The 16539-nt window shown below is 39.0% G+C and overlaps 1 protein-coding gene across 1 annotated transcript; it reads left to right on the top strand.

Annotated features, from left to right (window-relative positions):
- Positions 1 to 479: 479 nt before the first annotated feature.
- LOC146393934 (interleukin-18 receptor accessory protein-like) lies at positions 480 to 15901 on the top strand. The gene is made up of 12 exons (XM_084923020.1): positions 480 to 762; positions 901 to 1093; positions 2615 to 2765; positions 2847 to 3015; positions 7714 to 7776; positions 7924 to 8035; positions 8122 to 8297; positions 8696 to 8833; positions 9068 to 9175; positions 9254 to 9394; positions 9470 to 9585; positions 15057 to 15901. Exons 1-12 carry the CDS (start codon positions 681 to 683, stop codon positions 15279 to 15281), a joined length of 1674 nt encoding a protein of 557 aa, XP_084779146.1. The 5' UTR covers positions 480 to 680; the 3' UTR covers positions 15282 to 15901.
- The last annotated feature ends 638 nt before the right edge of the window (positions 15902 to 16539 follow it).

The raw sequence follows: 16539 nt of genomic DNA, 5'->3' as shown, positions 1-16539 counted from the left end.
AATCCTTGCACACATAGCAGAAAAGTCCTTTTGGATGTGATTCTTGTCATCTAGGTTTTCCCTAAAGCTTCAAGGTTATCCTTATCCCTGACACATATATCTCCACTATGATGCCCAATAAATATGCATGCCACCACACAGCAGATACCATCATAAGCTTGTATGTGCATGTAGCAGCGCAACAACAATGAACCTGGATCACACCATTTTGCCGTTTTCAACAGATGATGTGTAGTTCTTAACACATCTGTTCTAAAAGATCATACAGTGGTAATTATATATATAAAATTGTGTTTGGGGTTTGCTTTATTTATGTATTTATTTATTTTTTGCACTAAATCCTGAAAGGGTCCCCTACCTCTGTCAAACAGGGTTTCCCTTAAAACACAAGTAAAATATAAGCCTACAGACAAATGTTGTTCTGCTGTTCACACAGGAAGTGGCTAAGAAGTAGCAGGAACTCAAATATTAGAGTGAGTTCCAGTGAAATGATGTTCGGGTGTAACTAAACAGGAAATTGTATGACACCACATGCTGCAACATATGTCCTGTGAATTGCTTCAACCGCAAGATTTTCCACCAAAGAAGAAGAAAGAACATGAAAAGTAGGAAATACTAAGAACTCCATCACTGCGACGCCTGACACCAACAACCGGCTTTCTCAGATTCGAAGACGCAGCATGGAAACTGCATATTTCCTGTTTTTTCTACACCTTTCCTTGAAGGGATACTGTGAAGCAAATCATCAAACAAACAAATCAGGTATTTATCATAATACAAATTGTAAATCATACATTACAGCAGAAGTGTTTTAAAATGTTGCATTTTTTTAGAGGAAGTGTGAAGAGTGACTATTTTAGATTGAAATATGACAACAACACAACTCATCTGTGTGTCCAGATCTTCAGAAGCACTACAAAGCTGCGGAGGGACAAAATTTTACGATGCCATACTGTAACTGTTCAAAGATGGTGGATATGAAGAGTACAAGTTCCAGTGCTGAAGGAGGAGGAAATGAAGAGCAATTCCTAGACTGTGGAAAACTGTTTATAGCTGAAGCTAAACATTCTGGAAATTATTCATGTTTCACAAAGTAAATAATGCTAAGTTCAAGTACTGATATGTTGTATACAGTGATATATTGTTCCTATTTTAGGTATGCTTAAAGACACTGCACCCTGGAACAGTTTTTTGTTTTTTGCTGCTGTAATTATTTCTCTTGCCCATAGAGACCCTAACGAGGACTCAGATAAAAATAGCACAAAATGCCAAATGTTACTAAAAATCACTGTTTAATCAAGGAATCCATGCCCTGACCCACCAGGGCATGGATTCCTCTAAACCCCTGAAGGTGGGTTGTGGTATCTGGCAGTGTTGTCTGACATTTGGTTTATTTTACTAACTCTTTCTTTATTTTAAGTCATAATTTAGAAATCTAAACAATGACTCCCTCTGAGTGGATCACACTGCAAATCATCCCACCTTTCTGCACAACTTAATTAATGGATCTTGTCTTGTCATTCTCTTTTTAGTCACAGACAAAGGAGTCTTTATATAAGTCCTGTAAGTTATGAGGTAAGGCCTACAATGATTGGACTGTTTTTTTCAAGCACATCCCACAGATGCTTGACTGGACTGAGATCTGGGGAATTTGGAGGCCAAGTCAATACCTCAAATTCATTCCTCAAATTCAATACCTCAAAATCAGTCCTCAAACCATTCCTGAACCATTTTGGTTTTGTAGCAGGGAGCATTATCCTGCTGAAAGAGGCCACAGCCATCAGATAATACCATGAAAGGGTGTATATGGTCTGCAACACTGCTTAGTTAGGTGGTACGTGTCAAAGTAACATCCATATGGATGACAGGATCCAATGTTTCCCAGCAAAATATATCCAAATGCATCACACTGCCTCTGTCGACTCGACTTCTTCCGACCAGAACCCTGTCGCTGGTTTTACCAATGATAATACTTGATATTAACTGCTGCCCGGGAATATTCCACACGAGCTGCAGGTTGGGAGATGCTCTGACCCAGTCGTCTAGCCATCACACTTTGGCTCTTGCCAGACTCACTCAAATTCTTACTCTTGACCATTTTTCCTGCTTTTAACGTCAATTTTGAGGACAAACTGTTGCTCCCTAACATATCCCACCCACTAACAGGTGCCACGATGAAGTGATAATCAGTGTTATTCACTTTTCCTGTCAGTGGTCATCTTATGTCAGATTGAAGTTTATTAGCATAGAAAGATGTCTGTGGCTTTCACCCTCATCATTTTCACTGTAGGTGTTTCAGCAAGACACCTCTTCTCAGCCACTAACAGATATACACATGAGAATGCGAAACCTGTTTTCACTTTAAAAGTGTCAATGTGTGAGTCACACCTCTGAGATGTTTAAATGTTATCATTAGTCAATGAAACTTCACATTTATAGTACCTTTCACAAATCTGAATGCGGCCCAGTTCATTGAGTGCAGTAATTTAATTAAAACTTGTTTAAAACCTTCTTTTAAAACTATCTTCAAATGCAAAATAAATTGTTTTCAATGAGTGTAAATGACTTGCTGCTTCACAAATTTCTATTACATGTTCGTGTCTCTGCTATCCAGTGGCAACAAGCTGTTCTTCCGTCTGCAAGTGGAGAAAATGAGATGCCTTTGGCGTAATGAAAGCATTAAAATCCTGGTTGTGTGTGCTGGTGGTCACATCTCCTGCCCAGGCTTCGGCTGTAGTAACAACACAAATGTCACTTGGTACAAGGTGAGGTCCATACAAGATAGTAGTAACCACTTCATAATCTAAACATTGAAATCACAGCAAAACAAGTGTGCTTTCTTACAGAATAAAAAGAAGGTTTCAGACCAACACAGGCCGTCCCGGGAAGTCAGAGAGGTGTTATATCTCGAATCAGTCCATGAAAAGGATGCTGGAGTATTTTTCTGTGACACACAAATAATTGAGGGAGGAGTGACATGGACTTTGAGGACGGGGGTTGAGGTCATAGTTATACGTAAGTGCTGTCTTCATGTTCTCATATGTATGTGTATTTTTGTTTTCTTATATGATCAAGATATTATCACTATGGTTAAAAGTTCATGATATATATAAGTACCACCAATTTTGAGCAAACACAGTAGCATACAGTTAGGACCATAATTGTTTGGAATATGACAAATTTGTGTCATTTTTCTTTGTGCTACCACAGTGGATTTTAAAATCAATCAGGATGAAACTGAAATACAGACCTTCAGCTTTAATTCAAGGGGCTTAATAATCAATATTTTTAGATTAGCTGTAAATTACAGCATTTTTTTAAATAAATAACCCCCTATTTAAAGAGGATCGAAACTAACTGGGCTCACAAACAGAATTTTAAATACAATGATGATTTTAAAAATATGGAAGAAAATCCTTTGCAATCATTGTGTAGCCCACCCGTACTTACCGTGCCAGGTAAGCACCTTGGGTTCTTTAAACCAAACAACTTTAATCCAATAAGAGTATGTCAAATATTACTTAGTCTCTTGAGTGTTGTTAGATGAACTTTAAAATACTAGGATACCTATTTAAAACTATCAAATGCAGGTATTGTAAAAGTAACAAATTTAGTACACTTACAAATCGCTAATGTAACACTTAGTCATCAAATACCCCAACCTTAGTAACTAAGGAAATAAAATGACTCGGACCAGTTTCAGAAACAATTGAGTTGAATTAAATTATCTTGAAAACTAAAACAGAGAATTATGTAAAATGCTGGGTTACAATTACTTTAAAATGTCTCATTATTGTTTGGTATGGTCATTTGGATAACCCAAATTCAACTTCAGTAACACAAAGGTGGGTCCACACTCTCTCTGTGCACACACTCAAGCCAGCATATGTTAAAATAAAATAACACCAACAGAAATGAAAACTTGTTGCAGGCCTGAAGTGATGCTTGGGAGCAGTGTGGCCCAAAACGTGATGGTCACTTCACTCAAAGACGAAAAAATACATAAAATATTGTACGCTATAATGCTGAACTTGCAGTCTTTATGCTCTTGGAAGAGCATGATGAGGAAAAGAACTCGCTGTTGGAAGCTATCTGGCAGTAAAAGTCTCTGCACCTCTAGCTTGTAGTCTCTCAGTCAGTTCAAGGAATGAAGAGTGATCGGCAGACATCCAAAGATGGTGCGGGCTCCGTCTTAGTATCACATACACTCTAGGTTGTCTTGGCATCTCTTAACTACCTGATGAATATTCACAGTTTCTACATATTTAGCCACTCAGCTAATGAGCTGACACCCGTGTGTGTTGTGATGCTAACTTAAAGCTAATGCAAACATGAGCAGCTGCACTGTGGGGTTTTTTTAGGAGAAATGTCTCCAGCTTCTCACAGGCAGTTTGTAGAATGTGCATATCCACAAAGACTGTTGATAGTCCAATTCATACATACACTTTCTGCACTTAGTCCAATCACTTCCGCCCAAGATTACGTCCACTTAAAATCATGAGCCCTTCGCAACATCGCAGAACGTAAGTTTGGATAACATCATAGAAAGCTCACGGCTCTCCCAACGGGAGATTGAGAGACCAGTGTTGGACTGTTAGAACAGCTTTGAAATTCATATGAGTTGTTCGCACTAAAGTAAAAAGCACCATCACTTCATGCGGATACCCTCTCGGTGCCAGCTGCGGTCGCAAGGCTGGAGCCGAACAAAAACACCCTGATAACGACTGTGTTTAGTCTGTTCCTTCCCATTCCATGCAAGGCCACCTGGGTTGGCTGGAAGACTGTTTACTTAGCCTAGCAGGGCGAAGGACACTGTCTCAGCTGAACTCTGGACCCGCACACACATACATATACTGATATGCACACACTCATCCCCCCTCCCTTTCCAAACGCCTTCGACGCTTATTCCCTTCCGATGCTGACGGTGGATCAAGGAGACCAGCGCACGCAGGCCCGGATGTACTGTCTAAATCGGCTGTCTCTCACCCTTTACCCACCCCTGTTGCTTGTCATGTGTTTCTTTGGTGTATTAAGAGTTTTTTTTCATGTGCTATGTGCAGAGGTGTTTTTTTTTTTTCTGTTCTCAAACTGATCTCCCTGTTGGAGCTCAGTCTGGGGGGAGTTATTTTTTTATCTCCTTATCTTTCCTCATGTTGTGCTTTTCCATGTTATACCCCTCTGACCTGTCTTCCCCATGTGATGTTTTGTGTCATGTATGTATGGTCGGAGGGTAAGATGGCGCCGCCAATTATGAAATTTCCCCTTGTGGGACTAATAAAGGTATATCAAATCAAATCAAATCAAATCAAACAGGATACTTGTAAATATGAACCATATAATATGACCTATATAATGGAAATACTATTTAAACAAAAATATTAAACAACGCATTGTACTCTTTTTAATGTTTCAACACATTTTAATAAATGATACCTGGTTAAATGATAAATTTAACCTGGTCACAAATGATCACTTGAATTGATAACACATAGGCTACTGGATTTCCTCTCTTGAGATACTCTACCAGGCCATGACTACAGCCACCTTTGGGTGCTGCTCGCTTGGGGTCTCTGTCTTCAGTTACTACAAAGCATGCTCTGTGGGGATTACAGATCAGCTGACTGACTTAAATAGTATCCCATCTCTGTTTTTGCACTATGCTTTCCATCATTATCCATTTGCACTGTAATGTGGAGTTTAATCAGTTTTGTATCATTTGGCTTAACCTGAGCAGAGTACAGAGAAAGAGTATAGCCCTGTACACTTCATCCTGATACTTCTACGATCAGTCACATCATCAGTAAACACTAATTACCTTTTCTACTCACAGCCATACATGCCCGTAACCATTTGCACCACCTTTTCTGACACATAATGCAGTATGCTTTGGATCATGAAGTTTTCTGCCTGTCTAATTTGGCCTTCCTGTTCTTAAATGCAATCGGTGGATTGCGACTTTTTGTAATCTCTTTGTACTCACATTCATGACGCAATTTCTTGAATGTAGATGTCAGTGATATGCCTATCTTCTTGACAAAGTTCTCAATTTAGCTGGATGTTGCGAAAGTTTTTTTTAGTTTTTTGTTTGTTTGTCTTAACCAAGTTAAAACTTCTGCGATCAAGAACTTTAGTTGTCTTCAATGGTCTTTAAGATGTTTTGGTGTTGCTGAACTGGCCAGTGCATTCATTTTTATTTATTTTTTTACAATCTACCATACTGTTTTTTGGCACATGATTAAGACTCAACATGATGGCCTCCTTCATTTGCACCTCTTTGGACTGCACACTAAGAGTTCCAGTGAACAGCATCCAAATATGGGAAAAAAACAGTATGGGAATATGTATAACAATGGCTGTAATTCCGAAACAGTTTGTGTAACACATTTGTCAAAGTCCTTAAATTAAAGCTGAAACTACACTTCAATAGCATTTCGGCTGTTTGATTTTAAAATCCACTGTAATAGTGAACAGCAGGCAAAAAAACAAGCAAAATTACAAAAAGTTGTGTCGTATTGACCTAACTGTAACTCTAGGATTGTTAATCTTAACCTAACTGCTGGGCATTTAAAATTACATAGTCCAATTCATACATGCACAGTTGCACAGACTTCTCGTCCTTTCTGCGCATCTCAGTGCAGCTACCAATCACAACATTCATTTTCGCCCATAATTCTTCCACTTAAAATCATGAGCCTCAACACCAGCATCTTTAAGCTTTCATTTATTCACTAAAACATTTCTGCACTGAAACACTGATTGGCACAGCATCAATAGCCGCTAGATGTTTTATCTGGTTAATGCTCTATACATAGTCTAGCTATTAACATTCAGCGACTGCACTATTCCATTCCTGCTATTGCTATGTGATCCATAGCTATTAACAAGGGTGCACATAAGTGGTCCACAGGTGCGCATTCGCTGTCAAAATAAAAGACGCTCATTTTAACACACTTTTGAAAAGTCAGATTCTATAAATTGCAATAATATTTTTTTTTCTAGGCCAGGTCAGACAAATTTGTTCTTTCACCAGTATGTCATTAGTGTATTCATTTACACTGATGCAATGGTATTTCATCCATATTCCTATCCCATAATTTCAAGAAATATAAAATTACACAAAGGACACCTGAACGCCACTGTCCTATAAGAAAACCAGTTACATCCCAAACTCAATTTGTACATTACACACTCTACCAAAAAATGTTATTTGGTTCATATGCTGCTCAGAAACGGAATACCACAGGGCCTAACCCACAGGAGGCGGTTAAGTGGTTAACTGTTTGTGTGGTTGTTGCTATCATTGCTTTCCTGTGTAAGAACAACTTAGAATGCATGCAAATACATATGGTGATAGTACATTTCATTTATCTGTAGATTTGTCTTATAAAAGAGCTCCGGGTATGCAGCTAGCTATAAGTTAGTGCTGTTACAGTTAAAACTTAGCATACTGTGCTCTGAGCCCCTCTGTAGCTTGCTGACAATTGTTGTGATGCAAAAATCAGCCTGACAGAGCTGCCTGCATCTTGGCTTATTTCTGCTTGTTTCTTGCTGAATTTTAAGGTGTCGGTATGTCTTGATATACACAGATTGCAAGGAGTCATTTGAATTGTTGTAGTGGCTGTTTCAAAGTAGAGCTCAGATCTATATGTGTATGACTGTTTCTGTAGTAAATTAGGTACACATTTCTGACTTCATTTCCAATCGCCTTCACAGCACCGCCATCACGCAGTCCTCCCAGGATTCCTGTTGATAATGAGCCAAAGGAAGTGGAAATTGGTGATTAGTTACATCATTCTGAAAAACTTATTTTAAAGAAAAACATGTACAGGAAGTGAACACACAAAATCAAGCAGCCCATCAGTTGTTTGTGTCACTTCTAGTGACCTGCTTTTAATGGCTTTTTTTCTCCTCCACTCAATTTAGGCCAGCCTTACACACTCTTATGTAAGGCACTTTTTCCTTTTGAACTAAATTTTTCACCAAAGATAGAGTGGTACATGGATAATGATGGTAACATGACTCTACTAGACAGTAAGTAAGTCGCATCAGTCCCTTACTACTAATGTTATAAAATCCATTCATGTAGCATGCAAAGCTCTCAACATCATCTCTGTAATGCAGACAGAATTCGACAAACAGAGAGTCTTTGAAAAAGTACATGGAAGAGTACGAGGTCATACAGGTAGCTACGATAAATGAGGTGACACCACAGCACTTGACGTACACGTACACCTGCATCGCCAGTAATACATTTGGAAACATCAGCGCCACAATCAAGCTGAAAAGGAAAATTAAAGGTATTAATGTTCTTATTGTTACTTCATGTGTTCATGATTTAGTCAGACTATATTTGTAATAACACTGTTATATCACTGTGCTTTAGTCACTGTTGTGGTCTGCTGCAATAGACAATATTTTTGCAAAAAAAAGAAAGAAACGAATCACCAAACAAGCAAACAATGTGATGACATCCAATCTAAAGCTAAAGAGAAAGCTATTTAACTCATATTCATCACAAACAAAATTCTTAAAGCACGTGAGGCTTGCTCTGTGTCTGCTTAATGTGTAGTTAAACTGTTTCAGTTTTGTGTTCCAGCTTCTACCCATCCAGCTTCCCATGTCGGTCACTCCTGCTTTGAAGACGTAATACAATCTAAAAGTTGTTCTTTTGTTGTTGCTTTTTTTCTTCTTGCAGTGCAATGGCCATCGCTGGTTGGGTATCCAGTTACAGCCTTCCTGCTGGTGGGTGGGCTGGGAATCATCGTGCATGTAAAATGGCTGGAGATACAGCTCATCTACAGATGCTACTTTAAAAATGGAAAACACAATGGAGGTTAATGCAGATGCACATAGACGGGCACACCTGTCTCTCCTCTTTATAGGACGTGGCATTACTTCAGGATGGGCATTACATCCATAGGCTAACTGAAACGCTGTGTCAATGCTTTAAAATAGTCACTTTCTGTAGTAGTGGCAGTCAATATATTGTTTTGTCTCCACAAAGAAAGACTGTTATCATATGTATTTTTTTCCCACGCTGTCTTTCGCAACTTGACACCTCTACCAGATGAGAAAGAGTTTGATGTGTTTCTGTCGTATGTGTGGAGCCCTGCATCAGAAGAAGTGTTGGAAGGTGAGATCATTTCCTCCAGATCACCTCTTAATGATGAGGAAGGTAAGCCAAAGCAAGGATTCTTTTTTCACCCTATTACATTTTTAAAAAACATAAAGTAACAGTTTCTTTTGTTGACAGGAAACCTGTGTATCACCAACCTACTTAACGAGGAAGTTAAAGCTACCAAAAAGCCACTAGAGGTGCTGCTGCCCCAAGTGTTAGAGGACCAGTGGGGGTATCGCCTCTGTCTACTGGAGAGGGATGTGATTCCTGGAGGAGGTTAAAAGATCAGATATGTGTGTCTGTGTGAGAGGTGTTTCCCAAAAAGGTTCCTAATTTCTTTTTTCTCTACAGCATACACAAATGACGTGGTTCTTGCAATAAAGAAAAGCCAAATGCTTATCTGTGTCCTGTCAGATGACTACTTCACCAACAGTAATGCTGTGTTTGAACTGGAATCAGGAGTTCAGGTAGGATTACATACTCACAAAGCAGAACTTTTTCTTGTTTTGTATAGTTTCTGTAGTAATTAGAGATGGCACGATATCACTTTTTTTTTTTTCCAATACCGATTCCGATATCATAAATTTGGATATCTGCCAATACCGATATGAATCCGATACAGCGCATTTTGTAATCAATAAAACAGTTTTTTATAAATATCTTGCTGCATTTTGTACAAGTTCATACTCAAGTTTTAAAAAAACAAGAGACTGAAGCTATTCTGTTATACCTGTATGCAAAAAATACACTCCACCCAAAACATTTTATAGTTCAGCAACACTGATCAATCTAATAAATTTAAACCTACACCATCCTCCCTATTCTGGTATTTTATAGAGTACTTACCTACCTAACTAATAGGGTTGCCAACTCCCAGCAAAAATATTAGGGAACCACCCCCCGCCCTTAATCGATGTAATCAACTTTAATTTAATGCAGGTGTAAAACAAATGCACAGAAATCAATTATTTTTCTACAATATTTAAAGAGATTCAACATCTTTCTTCAACAGAATTGCAGACTGCACAGATGGTACCTTCCCAAAGGAAAACGTACTATAGCTTACTAGGGTGTATATTACACTTATTAGTTACTATATACAATAATGGATTTCTATACATTTAATCAGATGACCACTTTTGTTGTAAGATTCAGATAATTATTTATTCAAAGTTTTTAAATGACATAACAAAGAAAAATATTTCTTTGTGCCCCCCTTTCCCTGTTAATGCCCTACCTGGCCCCCGACAAAATCTTACTAGATCCGCCCCTGCACAGTTACCAGCCGTCAGCTACCTAGAAAAGGATCCTGTTGTTATTTGTCTCTCAGAAACAGTTCATAACGTCCCTTCAACTCATTCATGTCACCTAAAAGGTTAATCTGTTTCTCCATCACCTGTTCAGCTCTGATGATTCAGTAAGGACATCTCCTGGTTTCATCTTCATGTTTCCCTCTCACCACATATCCAAACGGATATCATGACCAGCAGCTTTTACAGCCGTGGCTCCAGCAAACCTCAGCTGATACTAGAAAGTAATATTAAATACATTCTAACAACAGCTTATCAAGCTGAAAGATGGGACTTGCTGCAGAAAAGCCGATCAGCTGATCATTGATCAGTTTCATGTTTGAAGTAATAACAGGAGAGGAAGGGGAGTGAATGAGAGAACTAGATGCAACTGCACAGCAAAGACAGAATAACTCCAGCTTTGTGTCTATTTTTTAATTCTAGCTGAAGTATGGGACAAATCGCTTCCTTTTCACCTCAATATGGAACTCCGATGGCCAGTCCAGCTGTGGATCCATATATCAGTTGTTAAGCTTAACGTGGAAATACTATGCAAACATTCAGGGATGAACTTACACACTTGCTTTACTTCTCTGGGATAGTTTTTTCGCCAAGATGAAATGCCGCGGTTAGGAAGCATGTAGCGAGGCTCCAAATGCTCCAACAGACCACCGACAGGTCTGGCAGACAACAGCCGCTCTATCACGTGACACATACTGCTCCGATGCGCCGAGCTGGGTTACGCCAATTAGCGCGTTTTGTGAGGTGATTTTGTGATACTTCGGATCGGATTACATTTTTTATTTCTCTCCGATATCCGATCCAGTAATTTAAGTCAGTATCGGACCGATACCGATACGTAATATCGGATCGGTCCATCTCTAGTAGTAATCAGACCAGATGGACTGTTACATGTAAGACAGGTTAAAATTCATTGATTACTGATCCCCCCGGGATAACCTGTGGCAAAAACGACTCTCACAATCACACTTCTAGGTCACAGTTTTAAATCTCTTCTGCAATCGCATACAAAAATTGTTAATAACTGATATTATTGGATTTTATATTTGAATACCCAAGTACACTACATTGCCAAAACTATTTGCTCATCTGCCTTCACACATATATGAACTTGAGTGACATCCCGTTCTTAAACCATAGGTTTAATATGATGTCGGCCCGCCCTTTGCACCTATAACAGCTTCGACTCTTCTGGGAAGGCTTTCCACATGAGTGTGTTTATGGGAATTTTTGACCACTCTTCCAGAAGTGCATTTGTAAGGTCAGACAGTGATGTCAGACTATGTTGCTTTTGGAAGGCCTGGCTTGCGGTCTCCACTCTAATTCATCCCAAAGGTATTCTATGGGACAGTCTAGGGACTAACTGGACTTCTTCCACACCAAACTCACTCATCCCTGTCTTTATGGACCTTGCTCTGTGAACTGGTGCACACCCATGTTGGAACAGTAAGGGGCCATCTCCTTTCACTGGAACTAAGAAACAGAGCCCAGCTCCTTAAAGACATATACCATAATCTCCACCTCCATCACACTTGGTATAATGCAGTCAGACAAGTACCGTTATCTTGGCAACTGCCAAACCACACTTGTCCATTGGATGCCAGATGGAAAAGCGTGATTTATTTACTCCCATTGTACATTTTCTGCACATTGGATGCATGCATGTGGAGATTGATCCAGATCCGCTTCCGCACCTGCAACTAACACACTAAGACATTTTGATTATTTGTCATTCACTGCTATCATTCTCATCACCAACACTCCTATTTTTTTCTTTTGTGTCCACTAGGGTAGCTGGTGACCTGCAGTATCACCCTCTGCCCCAGCTGGAGACAATTCTCACGCACACTTTGACACTCCTCTCCTTTTTTTCTTTTCTTTTGTTTTCCTTGTTTTTGTTCCCCATTTTCATCATTTTTAAAACCCATTTTTCACTGTTTTTACACCCACAGATCAACCTATTAACTCACTTCTCCAACATCTCTTTTCCTTTCTCCCCAACTGTTCTTCTACCTTTCAACTGGTTCATGCTCAGTGAACCCTTTCTCACACAACCATTCTCTGCCATCTTACAACCCACAGTTCTTACCATACAGTCACATCTTGAGTTTTGTCCCTGGCCGCCTGGTAGAAGGCCCGCCGCCTTACTGGATCCAGCCGCCTTACTTCCTTCAACAGCTTTGTAGATATTTGAAGTTTACACAGCTACGTTCTCCCCTGAAAATATGTTAAAAGTTTATTTTGTGACCCAGAAAGAGTAATAAGAGTAATATTAAAAACTTAGTAGCGGCCGCTATTGTTGAAAACTGGAATTGGCTGATCCACGCTATGAATTCTGGGATATGGTGGGCCATGAAGGACACACCCGACCCATCCTTAAAATTCGTGGAAAAGGAGGACGCATTTCTCTGCATTCGGATGAGTCTACGAATTTGGACAGCCTTTGTCGCATCGCTGTGATGTAATCGGCCTACAAATGCAGCCCATGAATTTGGACACCCCCAACGGTACCTTTTCCCTCAGGGGTGATCAGCCCGTCCACGGAACCGTTGTTCAGCGATCACACGGACCATCCTGTTTGTGACATCATCTTATTGCGGAAGTTTTCCATTAAATAAAGCCTGCAGACAAGTGGTGAGCGGTAGCTAACATTCTTTAATCAAATCAAAGAACAGAAAACTAAGCTTGGTGGAGAGGATGCATGACCGAGGGGCAGACGGTCAGCAGAGTCCCTCTCTGAGCCTTGCATGGCTCTCAGTTAAATACCTTCTCTAGGATCAAAAGGCAGTACACAGCTGTTTCACACCTTAAGGTTCACACTCCCTTGCTGGATGATCTGATATCCTCGTGTTGGTGTTGTTCCCAGACCATCATGAAAATGTTGTTCCAGGTTCAACATTGCAAGTGACCAATCACATTGTTGTGACTTTATTCTTTTGCGCGCCAAGCCATTCGTGCATTTATGAAATTCCAATGTTGCAAGGACAATATCAATTCTGCTTACTGTTTATTAAAGGGTTACGGTTAGGGTTAGGGTTAGGGTCAGGGTCCATTGATCGGTGGACAGAGGCGGTTTCTCGCAGCTTAAGTACAGTTTTTTGTTTTACGCCGGTTTTTCCCGAAGTCGCAAAAGTATGACGTCACAACATTCTGATTGGTCACTTGCAATGTTGATCCTGGAACAACATTTAGTATGATGATCTGGGAACAACACCAACACGAGGAAATCAGATCGTGCCTCCCTTGCTACCTCCCAGAGTCCTCGAAGAGACAAAAGACTCTTCCTGTGGAGCTGTCTGCTTCCCCCCAACTTCCTTACCAGACCCCCACCATCTGTCTAACTGCTTGAGTGTGAGACATGCTAAAATCCAGTGGCACTAAGGCATTATATAATAAAATAATGTGAATAATACATAAATAAAAGACATTCTTATACACATATCACGGTACCGCACTGGAGTTCACTGAGCTCCAGATTCCATTCAATTCAATTCAAAATTTATTTGTATAGCACATTTAAAAACAACTAACCCTTTGGTTAACTAACAGTTAATCAAAGTGCTTCACAATCAGTTAAGAACAAGAGAAAGCAATAGGAAACAAATATAGATAAATTAGAAACAAATACTGATAAATGAGAAGACAATGAATTAACATTAAAAACATAAAACAGGTACTCAAACTGAACTCGAATTAAAAGCCAAAGTAAAAAAGTGAGTTTTAAGACGCGACTTAAAAGACTGAATAGACTCTGAAGTACGAATCTCCTCTGGCAGATTATTCCAGAGTCTGGGTGCTGCTGCTACGAAGGCCCGATCTCCTCTATGCTTCGATCAAGGCCTCGGTTGTGCTAAGAGCATCTGGTTGGGTGATCTCAGCACTCTTTTGGGGTCATACATGTTGAGGAGTTTGTTTAAATAACTGGGCGCCATATTATTTAAAACTTTAAAAGTAAGTAAAAGAATCTTAAAATCAATACGATACTTTACAGGAAGCCAGTGTAAATTTGCTAAAACTGGAATGATGTGTTCATGCATTCTAACACCTGTTAAAAGAAGTGCAGCATCATTTTGGACTAACTGCAAGCGATGGAGAGATAAGTGTTAAGGACCCAAATAGAGTGAATTGCAGTAGTCCAGTCTAGAGGTGATTAAGGCATGAATAAGTGTTTCTAGGTCTCTTGGAGGAAGATGAAGCGGTCTCCATGCCTAGATGCTTGGTTTTGTACACCTGTGGCCGTGGACTTCATTTTAACAAATGTTTTGATGGTAATTGAATACTTTTGGCAGTTAAGTGTACCTTCTAAAGCTTTATTTCTTCCCTGGACACATTATGAAAACATGCAATTTTCCTTCCAAACTTCACACTTATGTTTAGCAAATAATGACTATGTAGAAGTTGCCAGTGGAAAACTTTCATTTTGCAAGAAGCACAACCCGAATACAATCCTGTAAGTTTCATTTAATCACTTTAGTGACTTAAACTGAAACCAATAGCTGTGTGAATCTTCTTTTACGATAAAGGTGCAATTTTTTAAACAAGAAAATATTTAAAATTTCTTAACAATTAGATTATTATCGTTTATTTATCATTATTGTTTTGTTTTGGGGTTTTTTACACATTTTTAGGCTTTGCTGCAAAACTCTGTCCTAAAACTCCTGCTTTTATGGACCACTAAAGCCTCGCCATCTCTTATCCAGCCTGATCCCCCCCTGCCCACACTTGTGCAAAGGGCCTTGGGAGTGCTACCCAGCCTGGATTGGAGGTCAGGGGAACCTTCCCACAGCAACTTCTGGAGATCTTTAAGGAAGACCATGCCCAAAAACAAAGTGAAGCTAGTTTCAGTGAGGTAGCATTAATGATTATTTTTGGTGTTGGAAGAAACTATAGAATTTATAAGGTTACTCTTCTTTTCTTACTGTACATTATATTTATTTACTGTGTACTGTAAAGGTGAAAGTTCTCTTAATATATTTTTCATTAAAATGTTGCACTTTCAGCAAAAGCCATTCAACCACAATTAACCACAGAACGTCAAAGGAAATCATCATTAAAAAAAACCACAGAAATCCTTATGATACCTGAAATATTTTCATGTGTATACTGTGCATAGTATTTTTTTTAACTTTGAAATACTGTTTAACACCTTGGTTTTGCTTTGTACTTATTTTTCTTATATAGAGCTTACAGTTTATCATTCATATTTATTCTCTGAGCGTCTGCAATAAAAAAAATTCTTCCTGGCTTTAATAATGTATTTTGATTCTAAAGGTCGGAACAAAAACACACGTTAAGGAAATTTCCATGACACAGATGTAGATTCATAGCTATCATTTTAACATTTTGGGAGGGGAAAAAGGGTGAGTCACCTCCTATACTATAGGGCTGGGCATCGTCACTGATTTCTAGAATCAGTTTGATTCTTTTTCACAAGCTCCCGATTCGATTCGATCCACGATTTGATTAAATTCAATTTTGACTAAGTCAGAAATATAAGTCTGATCAATTATCAGTATTGACACCTATAAGACTTTATCAGAGGTGTGAGCATCACAGCAGATGCCTTTGTGTCAAAGTAACTGAAGATAAAACACAGAAAAACATGAAGATTTTCCTGGCCTGGCTTTAAAGCAGATAACCTTAAAAATATACTGCAGTAGACCAAAAACTGAAAAAAAACATGAATCAGCATACGATCATTACCTAATGCTGCTGAAGTGAAGCAGAGCAATGTTAGAGGTTTTATTAGAGACACAGCTAAGCGTTTTGCAATTTGGCATAATTTTAAAAATTTTACATTTCTTCAGTATTCAACATAAAAAATGAGGCTTTCTTGTTGGAAGTCTTTTTTTTTTTTTTTTTAAACTAGTCTACCGCTGTAAATGACGGTAGACTGGTGGGTAATAAGCAAATTAATAATGCAGACAAAAGAGATTTGAGATGGGAAACTGTTCTTGAAGTACACTGAGAGAGAGAAGTGCAGGAAGTGTGATTTTATTGTGGTAGAAGCCAAAAAAAAGCAAAAGTAAGAGGAAATTCACAATGATGTTTATGTGAAGCGAAATGTGAAGCATAGTTTGGATCTTCTTTTGCTGCTGGTTCAGTCAATTT

Source organism: Perissodus microlepis, chromosome 1, assembly GCF_051167445.1.
Source record: "Perissodus microlepis isolate ML-2025 ecotype Zambia chromosome 1, ASM5116744v1, whole genome shotgun sequence".
In the NCBI taxonomy this organism is placed as follows: domain Eukaryota; kingdom Metazoa; phylum Chordata; class Actinopteri; order Cichliformes; family Cichlidae; genus Perissodus; species Perissodus microlepis.
The sequence above is the reverse complement of the archived record's forward strand: the minus strand, read 5'-3'. Positions and strand labels throughout refer to the sequence as shown.